Raw genomic sequence first — 12166 nt, 5'->3', positions numbered from 1 at the left:
CAGCTGCATCTGTGCTCTCAAGAGCAGGAATAAGAGGCCCTCTTCGCGCTCTTCTGCGGAATAGACTCTCCGCCACCATCGCCATCATCATCATCTGAATCGGAGTCGTCATCCTTGGGATCCCCCTCAACCTCACCTCCACTCCCGGAACCAAGACCGGAGCCGTCCTCTCTGTCAGTAGATGTCTCCAACTGACGATCTGCAGCCTCCTCCTTCTCATCCTCATCGGGCTCCTCCTCTACAATGTGTGCTCTGCGTCTACGAGACGACCCTCCCTCCAGCTCCTCGAAAAGGCCCAGATGGCCCAGCTCCTCGAAAAGGCCCGGATGGTCCACCTCCCCGAGAAGGCCCAGGTGGCCCGGCCTGCGGCTGAGCATATACCGGGGGCATCTAAGAATAAAGAGTTCAATTTAAATACATCAGTACAAATATGTACATCAGATGTAGATACAAGAAAACTACATGAAGTGGGTACATGTAAACACAGTGTATAAGTGAGGTGTGTGTCAGATGTGCTTTACACAAGTAGCCTATCAATGCAGTAGAAATCAGCATATCATCAGAAGTATGATAAACGCCAGAAAACTAAAGGGTACCTGGAAGCCCATGATGGACAACTGCGCCTCCCTCCGCAGGACCATCCCCTCAAGTGAGGCTACCATCTCGAGCACCTGATCCATGTACTCAACAGGGGGCTGCAGATGCAAAGGCAAGGGTACCAGTAAAGAAATGAACGTCCAAGTATCTGAGTAATGAATCAAAGCCGTAAAATATACCGGTGGTGAGTCGGGGTCTCTGACATATCGATGGCCGGGCATCGGAGGCTCTATCGGGATCGGAATCGGAGAGGTAGTCCCATATTGCCACCCCATCAACTCGGTCGGCATGTCCGGCCATCCAGGATGAGGATAAGTCGGAGGAATCGGGGGAACCAATCCACCCCCACCTCTAGATGTACCAGCCCTGCTGGTGGAAGGGGCGTCTGCAGCTCGAGCCCGGGCCTGGCTCGAAGATGGCATGCCAGCAGGCCTCATCGTCGGAGTACGAACTCCCGTCAATGGAGGCATCAGGTATATGTGACGGTAAGTAGCGTAATCCTCCTCCTCAAGATGTAGCAAAGCATCAGTACCCAGCATAGCACTAACAACATCCCGGGAAGAGAGCCTATCAGCAATCCGCATATCGACTAGGGGTGCTGAGGGAGGGTCCTGAGAAGTGTACCCCCAGACTTGACGCAAGAAGCGGTCCCCCAAAAACCAGGCCCTACCAACTGGCCCTTTGAACAGGATCCTGTACCGGGAGACACCCCACCCTCCGGCAAACTGGAATCGGAGACCTTCACCTAAAGGCGCCTAGGGCTGCCATGTAATCTACGGATAACAGACGCATAAACCAAGCAGAAATTGAAAATGTACAGGACAAATCAAAGATGAAAACCGAAAGAACTGAGAGTTCTGAAATACCTCCGTTGACCACACCGTGTCGAAGTACTGCCGCAGATAAAGGAGAGACTCTCGAGGTCTTGGTCGGTGCTGGCCTTCAAATACAAGTGAGTACGGGGTCACGAGAGGTCCCTCTACCACCAACTCCGGGGCCAATGTCGGGAAATACACATAGACCCACAACTGTGGAAAACAAAGCAGAATACGAAGTGCTGTGGGCAAAGTGCACGATACAGAGTATAAAGTGTGCCGTGTGTGCAATGTGCAAGTAATGAGGAGCAGAAATGTAAATCAAGAGGGCAGAAAGTACCTCCCAGGCTCTCCAATAGCCGCCAAGTAAGTCCCCCCGTCTGCAAGAGGTCGCGCTCATGTAGCAATAAAGGGTAGCCAAGCCGGCGCCACCCCAGTCATACCGTTTGACCTGTGACAGGTCCACCAAAGCACTCAACAGATAAAGCCCAACAGTGTTCCCCCTGTCGGCAAACAAAGTGGTCCCGAAGAGGAACATCAGAAAGCCGCGGGCATACTGTGCTGCCTCCTCAGGAGTCCCGGGCTCCATCTCCACCCGCCGGAAATGGGAAGAGAACCAGGTGTATCGGACTCTCCCCGAAGGTCTATCAACAGGCGGGCGAACCCCTAGCAAATATATCCAAGCAGCCTCCCACTGGCCCATGTCCTCGTCGTAAGAGATGGGCCAACCTCCCACGTCAAGGCCAGTCAGTACGGTAAAGTCAAACGGGGTCATAGTCAAGTCCCCCGTGGCAGAAAAATGGAAGGAGTTGGTGGTGTCCCACCATCTCTCTACGAAGGCGGCCATCAACGTCCTCCTGGCAGGACAACGAGATAGCCTAGTACAGAAGGGCCCAAACCCCGCCAAGTCAACCAAATCCCGAACAGCCTCCGGGAGCTCGGCGTACCAATCTCTCACCGCGGTAGAGCCATATCCCCGCACAGTGCGAGAAGTCACCTGCATTCAGAGTGAATACATGTTTCAGCATAAAATGAATAAGATGCGTGCGAATAAAATGAATAGGCTGCGTGCAAAGTAAAGTAAGTGAGCCGCGTGTTCAGAATCGGTGTGTGCTGCGTGTTCACCTTCAATTTGGGCTGTGTGTTCAGAAAATCAGTGTTTTGGGCTGCGTGTTCAACTCTCAATCAGTGTGTGCTGCATGTTCACCTTCAATTTGGGCTGTGTGTTCAGAAAATCAGTGTTTTGGGCTGCGTGTTCAACTCTCAATCAGTGTGTGCTGCGTGTTCACCTTCAATTTTGGCTGTGTGTTCAGAAAATCAATGTTTTGGGCTGCGTGTTCAACTCTCAATCAGTGTGTGCTGCGTGTTCACCTTCAATTTGGGCTGTGTGTTCAGAAAATCAGTGTTTTGGGTTGCGTGTTCAACTCTCAATCAGTGTGTGCTGTGTGTTCACCTTCAATTTGGGCTGTGTGTTCAGAAAATCAGTGTTTTGGGCTGCGTGTTCAACTCTCAATCAATGTGTGCTGCATGTTCACCTTCAATTTGGGCTGTGTGTTCAGAAAATCAGTGTTTGGGCTGCGTGTTCAACTCACAATCAGTGTTTTGGCTACATGTTCAACTCTCAATCAGTGTGTGCTGCGTGTTCACCTTCAATTCAGACTATGTATTCAGAAAATCAGTGTGTGGGCTTCTTGTTCAACCCTCAACCGATGTGTGCCGCGTGTTCATAATCAATTTATAGGCTGAGTGTTCAGGAATTCAAGTGATTGAACCGTGTGTTCAAAGTGCAAACAGAATGCATGAAAAATTCATAATATGTTACAGAAAAGGTAAGAACGAAGTAAATACCTCTCGTGCCTCATGGGAGAGGTGATACTCTGGCTCCCGCAGAAGGAGATCCCCGGGTGCTCGCTCGTCGAAGTCGGTGAAGTGATAGAAAACAGCCCGCCGAAGAATATGTGCCGGTGGGTCGTACCTCTCGGGTATGAAAGGTCGAACCCTCGGAGGTAGAGCCATGATATCGGGATCACCTCCGGCGTCCGGAGGACCTCCACCGTGGGGGAAATGACCAGCCATTTCAGAAAATCTGCAAAAAGGGGCAAAAATGAGCAAAAATAAGCCAAATTGGAAAAAGTCAACAAAAGTCAACTCTCAGAAAATGAAAAGTCAACAAAAGTCAACTCCCGAGAAAATCTTCCAAATATTGAGACAAACTCACCTCAAGTGGCGAAAATGAGAAAAGAAGCCCCGAAATCAAAATTTAATCGGTTCAAAGTGCTTAAAACTGAAAGATTTCGCGAAAACAACTTGCGTGGGGCGTTGGAAAACGCGTGTAGAGCACAGATCTGAGAGAGAAGATGGTTTGGGAAGGTAGAGGAGATGTTTTCAGAGCTGCACTTGTGAGCACAAAGTGTTTGGATGAGTGTATTTAAAGAAAAGAGGCTGAAAAGACAAAATTGCCCCGAATCTTGGCTAGGTGGCCGACCGGCCACCTTTTCTGGCAGGCCGGCCACCCCTCTCCCTCAAAACTGGCCGCTGGCCTCCCCCTTGCCATAAAACTGGCCGGTGGTGTTCCTAAGATGCCCACCAAACTCTCTGCAAATTTTGGGGAGGATTGGAGTCCCCGTGACCTGAAAAAGTACAAGAGAAGTAAACTTTTTGTTGCGAAATCGCTCCGTCGGAACCTTTGCTTCAACTCCCGATGCGTGTCTCATCATTACTCATCGAAAGCAAGATATATCCTTTTGAACATGTTGTAACCTCTCCGGGAGGTGAACCGGAGGCCGCGATCGAGTCGCCCTCGCCGAAACGCGCATTTCCTTGCTCATTGTTTTGGGACAAACATCCATTCTGGTTTACGCTTGTTCTGCGTTATCATGCACGCGACTTGCATTCTCATGCACATACTTGCATTGTTATGGACGTCTCTTTGATATCACTGAGCCTCCGTGCTTAAACTCGCATCGTTGCGCGCGTTCCTTCCCGCATTGCGATGCACTTTTCCATCGGCACCGCGATTGTCTGCATTCGATATCACATTGAACCTATGTTGTTAGATCTGTTGTGCTTGTTGAGTTTCTTTCTTTTGCAGGCACGATATTGTATGTACGGTTCATTTGAGGCTGGTGTGACCAGACAAATCGCGCAGGTATCGTATCTTCTCCGTGTAAGACGCGACGAGAATTGAATAAATTCTCTGCATTCCTAACTGCATGAAATGTAGTTGTTGCTTTGCATTCTTGCTTAAAACTGTTGCATCTATTTGCGAATACTTGCCTCATTACAGCTTGCTGCATTTGCATGATCATGAGCTATATTCGGCTTTGTGCATATCATTTTGCATTTTGCCCCTGCCTGTGGGCATGCCTGTGGGCACATCTTTGTTATTTTGTATGTTTGTCTAAGTCTTCGGCCTTGTCAAAAATGGGTCGTCTCTGGGCTTTGACATTCACTCCCGTCACTTATGACTTCCGAGTTCTGTAGAAGAGGGGCAACTGTAGACACCCCATTTTTGACCGACCTTAAGACTCAGACGTCACCGATTGAGCGCTTGGTGATGTTTCACATTGTGCTCGTTCTGAGGTTTCAAAGTTTCGGCTGCAAGCCTTGCCTCCGGACTTCGGGGCTCTTCCATGCTTTGCCTCGGTTCGCGAACCAGGCTCGATTTTCTCTTTTTCTCTTCCAGAAGGGAGAGAGAGGTCTCGTAGATCATCTCTCAGTGGCCGTAGGCTACATTTCGTGGTCGTAGGCCATTTTGCCCATTTGGAGTCCGGTTTCTGGTTTTTCGGAGCCGTTGGCCGTGTGCCTCGGTTCGGGACCGCTTAACCACCTCCGTTTGCTTCGGTTTTTGGCATACATCTTATTTACTCCCTTTTGAAGGACACTACGGTCCGAAAAACCAACTTCGTGGTCGAACACCACTTCCGGTGCCTAACAGTCAATTTTCGGGGCCTCGGGCTGCGCGTTTCGGCCCCCGAACCTCCATTTTGCATCGGTTTGAGTTCATTTTTGGCAGGGACCTCTGTTTCATTGTTAGGAAGTTTGTGGAAGGGTGGGAGGCCAGCAATTGTTCTGACGACCATGTTTTATTCCTCCATCGCCCTCCGTTGCCCGTTTTTCCCACTTGAAAGCCAATGTTGACCACCCTAAGGCTACTTTTTCTTGCCCCAAACCACATATTTGTGTTGTACACACCTGGGAGGCCACCAATATCATATGGCCGGCCAGTAATTGTGTGTGACCCTTTTGAACGCCTCATAAAAGTGGCCTTTTCTCTCTCCTGGTTCATTCTCTCCAGTTTTTGACCACATGGTTGTGTTGTGCACACATGAGAGGCCCTCTTTTTGGTATGGCCGGCCATTAACCTTCATTGACCCTTTTGACCCTTGGCCGACTGGCCATAGGGAAGGCCAACCGGCCACCTAAACCCTAGGAAACCGGCCGGCCATGATCCTCTCTCCAGGTACTTTACAAAAATGCCCTCTATTTCCCCCCAGATTTTGTATCCGGGGGGGGGCAACTTTTGGGGGGAAATTTGAATTCCATTCCCCCCATTTTTTCCCCATCTTTTGCCTATATATCCAGGCCCTCCAGCTCCTATTTGAGGGGTTAGAAAATCTTGTCTAAGCCTCCTACATTGCATCTCTCTCTCTCTACACTCCAACCCTCAAAACCCCTCAAATCCCACACCCCTTTCTACACCACCACATAGCACCATACCACCACCATCCTTTCCTATACTTGGAGCGGGTTTTCCAGAGCTTAGGAGCACCTTTTCTCAAGCCAAGAGCTGCTGAAGCTTGGTCTACAAGGGTGAGTCTTCATTCTCCCTCTTTTGTGCTTTGTTTTGTTCTATATCTAAGCCATACTTGCTTACATTTTTGGGCTCCGACCATAACTGAAAATAGTCATGTTTTGATGTCTTTTTCATGATTGATTAAGGGTCCTTCCATGTTTAAGGTCTCTAGCTACCACTTGCTTCTTTACCTCTCTTGTATGCCTCTTTCTTGCATAGTATTTTAGGCTCATTTGTAAACTGTTTTGAGCTTGGTCATAAACTGAAAAGTGGCTTATTTTGAGCGCTTCTTCAATATTGTTGAAGAGATCTTCACTGTTTGAGGCTTCCTTTTGTCACTTGCCTCTTCATCCCTCTTTTGGCCTTACTTTTGCATGTTTTGTTAGCCCCTTGTTCTTGTTTTTTTTGGCTCTGTTCCGAACCTTAAATAGCCTTATTTTGACCCCCTCTTCATGTTTGATCAAGGGACTTTTTCTGTTTGCAGCTCCTTTTTTGCTCTTTGTGTTTAAACCTCTCTTTAGGCCTTATTTTGCATAGTATTTTAAGCTTGCATGTGCACTGTTTTGGATTTGGTCACTAATTGTAAAATACCATGTTTTGAGCCCCTCTTCAACTTTGTTGAAGGGCTCTTGGCCATTTAGGGCCAGCAGCTGCTACTTGCTTCATTATCTCTCTTTTCGGGCCATTTTTGCATGTTAACTTAGCCCTACTTGTGTTCACTTTTTGGCCTTGCTTAAAACTGTAAATATGCTTGTTTTGGGACTGTCTTGATTCTTCCTTCACACTTCACGTTCGAATAATGCATGATTTGCATAGCCATAGGTCATTCCATGTACCTAATTTCATGTTTCGGGTCTCATTCCATGTATCGGGTGCCATGTTTCCATGTTCCGGGGCCGTTTTGCATCATATTTTGCTAATGAAATTTGCATGCTAGTATGGCATATTCTATGCCTTGCCATGTCTTGTTAGAGTGGCATTTGGTGCCTTAGGGTCGATCCTCGGTTCGTGTGCACGGGGGTACGCATTTTGAGTTGTCTCATTTTCATCGTATGGCCTCCTATGTGAGTGCGGCTGAGGTCCACTCACGTTGGTGTAAGCCCATATTGCATTGTGTATGCCATTTCATTTCATAGCATTGTGTATGCTAGGTTGTATGTTAGCGCATTGTGTATGCCATGTTACCTCGTGCATCGTGTATGTCATTTCATTTCATAGCATTGCATATGCTAGGTTGTATGTTAGGATTGCATTCATGCATGTCATGCATATTGCATTGTGTTTGGGATAGGAGTTAGCCCGAGCATGGGATATGAGGGACGTTTCGTACTCCGAGTGACGGAACGTGTCTCAATTCCCGGTCACTGACACTCCGGATTATCCATGATGGAGTTTAGGTCTTGTTGTGTTTATATGTGCATTCATTTCATATTGAGTCGTGCAATTCGACTCCTCGGCCATTATGCATCGATATGCGTGATTGGTGGCACGAGGATCGAGGACTACACTCCCCGAAGAGTAGTCATGCATACATATGTGAAAATACTTTGCCATGCCCCTTTGTTGCTCTATGTTGCAGCAAATCAAGAATCAGCAGCTTTCTGGAGCTTGGTATGCATTCCAAGAACAATTGCAAACAGAGGCAAACCGGGGCATCGCAAGGGATTCTCCGCACAAGGCAACCCAAGCATGCATCATTCATCATCCGGAGCAGATTTGAGGAAGTCCCTGGCTTGCATGCCAATTTATTACTTTCCTTATTTAATTTGTTAATTAATTAGGGTTTTGTACATATTTGGACTGTAATTATTTGGGACTGTATATTATTTATTCAGACCCTCTGCGCGAGGATACAACTATAATAAGTGTGCGTGTGTGTGATGTATGTCTTCCAACCCCACATCTTTCTCCCTTTTATTTACCCGCTTATGATGGTTAGATTAGGGCATGTTTCAATTAGCATATAGTATGATAGCATGCTTGCATTCATTCATCTGTTTTGTATGCACCAGGCTCGGCGCATCATACTAACTGCATTGTATTTTCAATTCCAAGTTGAATACATGTTAGCTGTAGCATTTCATATGCCATGTTTACAATAGCCGAACCTGCTATAGTTGCATTTTTGCATGTGTTGCATTAGGCACTTCTGTATAGTTAGGATCATGCATGGATTTCTAATCAGCTTCTATTTTGGCTTGGACTACTCGGTAAGTTTTATGCTTTAGCATCCTTGCATGCGTGTGAGTGACTGCCATGACAGCATGCTTACCATGAGGCTAATTGCTTATGTGATATAACTGCCTGAATGCTTGTGGGTGAAGGTTGGGTTATTTGAATTGGAACAATTCATCAAATGTGTGTTTTAAAGCCCACTAGATAGTGGCAATATCATGTTTTCTAAGCCCACCCAAGAGTGGCAAATCCACGTCTTAGCCTACTTGCGGGTAGCACCATCAAACCATTTTCAAAATAAACAAACATGAAATGTTTTATTCCAATTCAAACGATCCAGTCTATAGTTGTATGCTGTGCGCATCACATAGTAAATCTAGGCTAATAACTAGAATAAGAACGCATAATGTTTTCAAAAATAGATATCATGGTTAGTAGAGGCCGATCTTTGATCGGGCGAGCGGGGGTGCTCACGAAGTGACCTTCCTCAATCGTACCCAAGTTCTCGAGCCGAGGCAACTTTGGTGATGACGGACACATGGCCTTAGGCAAACGAGTTAGGGTTTCCTAAATTTCCCCCAAAATAAAATATTTAGGTGGCGACTCTGTATCTGGCAAAACAGTCCATGTTTGGCACTTCTTTCAAAATCTGTTTTCTCAAAACGATTTGCCGGATTTGGACTCTTTGGTTTAGATTTAGAACCGTGACAATTTGAGAGTCCGAACTGTAGTGAACCCCAAATGAACAGAACAGGACTCATCCCTCCCGGGGCGTTCGGGGACGTCTACACCAGCCACAGAAGGTGGCCTGCTGGCCACTGATGATTGAACTTTCCTGCTGTAACAGAGAGCAAACAAAGCAAAGATAGTGTATTCTCAAGGGTTTGTTTGCACAATTTAGCCCTCCTTATCATTTGAACAGCTCAAAGGAGTAGTAAAACTTGATTCACAAATCATCAATCTATGCAATTTCATTGCATGATAACGTATGAACCAAAGTGTGCAAGTTCAATAAATGTAACAAAACAGGACTCTCAAAACCTCCTCCCTATCATGAAAGATCAAGGGAAGTAGTTGACAATGAATCTTGAACCATTTTCATCACTAATAAGTATGAATTAAATTAAGACTCAGGGGTTCAATTTACGTCCGATTGAACCCAAACCAAATTATTATCTTGCTCTTTTTTAGCCTCACTTTTATTACTTCATTTTAATTACCTTTTAATTCTTTAGTCAATTGAGTCCAAAGGTGAAAGCAAGTCCTCTAATGGAAAGAGGGCTCAAACCAAGTGTTATTTTGGGCATGAAAGAGATATCATACTATTGGTAATGAACCCTCAAAGGGATTAAACCATTAAGCATGGCATCTCAATCTCATGCTTAAAGAAACAAGTAGTTTGAAATCACTTTCAAAGCAAAACAAAAGCCAAGAAAGGACTCAATGTCACGGTCCTGTATCTAATCTCGCAGAGTGCAATGCAAGACCGATGAAATCATCAAAGAGTCCAAATCTGGCAAATCGTTTTTGAAAACAGATTTTTTGAAAGAAGTGTCAAACATGGACTGCTTTGCCAGATACAGAGTCGCCACCTAAATATTTTATTTTGGGAAATTTAGGAAACCCTGACTTGTTGCCTAAGGCCACGTGTCCGTCATCACCAAAGTTGCCTCGGCTCGGGAACTTGGGTACGATTGGGGAAGGTCATTTCGTCAGCACCCCCGCTCGCCCGATCGAAGATCGGCCTCTACTAACCATTATTCCGGTTATTAGCCTAGATTTATTATGTGATGCGCACAACATATAAATATAGACCGAATCGTCTGAATTGGAACAACACATCTCATGTTTGTTTTTGAAACGGTTTGCTACTCACAAGTAGGCTTAAAATGCAGATTTTGCCACCTTCGGGTGGGCTTAGAAAACAAGATGATTTGCCACTCTCAAGTGGGCTTAAAACTCACAATTGATGAATTGCTCTAATCCAAATAACCCAACCTTCACCCATAGGCATTCAGGCAGGTATATTACATAAGCACATAGCCTCATGGTAAGCATGCTATCATGGCAGTCACTCACACACATGCAAGGATGCTAAAGCATAAACACTTACCGAGTACTCCAAGCCAAAACAAAAGCTATGTTAGAAATCCATGCATGATCCTAACTATACAGAAATGCCTAATGCAACACATGCAAAATGCAACTAAGATAGGCTCGGCTATTCTAAGATGGCATATGAAATGCTACAGCTAACACGTATTCAACTTGGAATTGAAATGCAAATGCAGTTAGTATGATGCGCCGAGCCCGGTGCATGCAAGACAGATGAATGAATGCAAACATGCTATCATACTGTATGCTAATTGAAACATGCCCTAATCTAACCATCATAAGCTGGTAAATAAAAGGGAGAAAGACGTGGGGTTGGAAGACATACATCACACTCACGCACACTTATTACAATTGTGCCGTCGCTCGGAGGGTCTGAATAAATAATATACAGTCTGAAATGAATAGTAAAATTTTACAAAATCCTAATTAATTAACAAATTAACTAGGAAAGCGATAAATCAGCATGCAAGCCTATGGACTGTCTCAGCTCTGTTCCGAATGATGGGAGATGCATGCTTGAGTTGCCTGGTGCGGAAATCGATTGTAATGCCCTGATTCGCCTCTGCTTGCAATTGTTTTCGGAATATTGCGCAACGCTCTGGGAGGCTGCTGATTTCTGATTTACTGCAATAGAGAGCAACAAAGGGGCATGGCAAAGTATTTCACACATGTATGCATGACTACTCTTCAGGGAGTGTAGTCCTCGATCCTCATGCCACCAATCACGCATATCGATGCATGATGGCCGAGGAACCGAATTGCACGACTTAATATGAGATGAATGCACATGAAAACACAACAAGACCTAAACTCCATCATGGGTAATCCGGAGCATCGGCGACAGGGAATTGAGACACGTTCCGTCACTCGGAGTATGAAACATCCCTCGTTTCCCGTGCTCGGGCTAACTCCTATCCCAAACACAATGCAAATGAGGTGGCATACACAATGCGACTAACATATAACCTATCATGCGCAATGCTATGAAATGGCATACACAATGCTCGATGCAACATGACATACACAATGCTCTAACATACAACCTAGCATACGCAATGCTATGAAATGGCATACACAATGCATAATGGACTTACACCAATATGAGAGGACCTCAGCCACATTCACATCAGTGGCCATAAGATGAAAATGAGATGACCGAAATGTGTGCACACATGCACGCAAACCGAGGACCGAACCTAAGGCATAAAATACCATTCTACCAAAGCATAGCAAGGATGAAGCATGGCATTCAAACATGTAATTTTCAGCACTAAAACATAATGCTAAATGGTCCCGAATCATGCAAACATGGCACCCGATGCATGGAGTAAGCCCCGAAACTCAAAACTAGGCACATGTATTGACTTGTAGCTATACAAAGCATGCATTATTTGACCATGAAACACAAAGACAAAGCCAAGGCAGTCCCAAAACATGAACATTTCTAGTTCAAAGCATGACCAAAAGATGCTAGCATGATGGACTAAAATAGCATGCAACTTTGACTAGTAAACATGGTTTACATGGCATGCATATGAAACATATGAAATCTCACCAAACCAGAAAAAATCAGTGAATAAAATATACCAAAATATGTCCAAATAATCACTGAAATGCAGCCAACATGTGCAAAAATGAGGGGCTTCTTTGGAAGGGCATACAAGGGGTA

At 45.6% G+C, this 12166-nt stretch overlaps 1 protein-coding gene across 1 annotated transcript; it reads right to left on the bottom strand.

The window, feature by feature from the left end:
• Positions 1 to 237: 237 nt before the first annotated feature.
• Positions 238 to 1354, bottom strand: LOC145799070 (uncharacterized). Its single transcript, XM_082888633.1, has 3 exons — positions 777 to 1354; positions 597 to 695; positions 238 to 390 (listed from the first exon to the last, which is right to left on the bottom strand). The coding sequence occupies exons 1-3, from the start codon at positions 1179 to 1181 to the stop codon at positions 259 to 261; spliced, it is 636 nt and encodes a 211-aa protein (XP_082744759.1). The 5' UTR covers positions 1182 to 1354; the 3' UTR covers positions 238 to 258.
• Between the last annotated feature and the right edge of the window lie 10812 nt (positions 1355 to 12166).

This window comes from Camellia sinensis, chromosome 9 (genome assembly GCF_055761805.1).
Source record: "Camellia sinensis isolate YWXY chromosome 9, ASM5576180v1, whole genome shotgun sequence".
NCBI classification, from domain to species: Eukaryota; Viridiplantae; Streptophyta; class Magnoliopsida; order Ericales; family Theaceae; genus Camellia; species Camellia sinensis.
Note: the sequence above shows the minus strand (reverse complement) of the source record. Positions and strands in the feature narration are given on the sequence as shown.

What these genes read in the sequence shown, in the direction of transcription:
- LOC145799070 (XM_082888633.1), bottom strand. Translation starts at nt 1,181, where the DNA reads ATGCGGATTGCTGATAGGCTCTCTTCCCGGGATGTTGTTAGTGCTATG. An exon ending in GAGACCCCGACTCACCACCG is followed by an intron (nt 696 to 776) that starts GTATATTTTACG and finishes TTGCATCTGCAG; the next exon opens with CCCCCTGTTGAGTACATGGA. An exon ending in TGTCCATCATGGGCTTCCAG is followed by an intron (nt 391 to 596) that starts GTACCCTTTAGT and finishes CTTTATTCTTAG; the next exon opens with ATGCCCCCGGTATATGCTCA.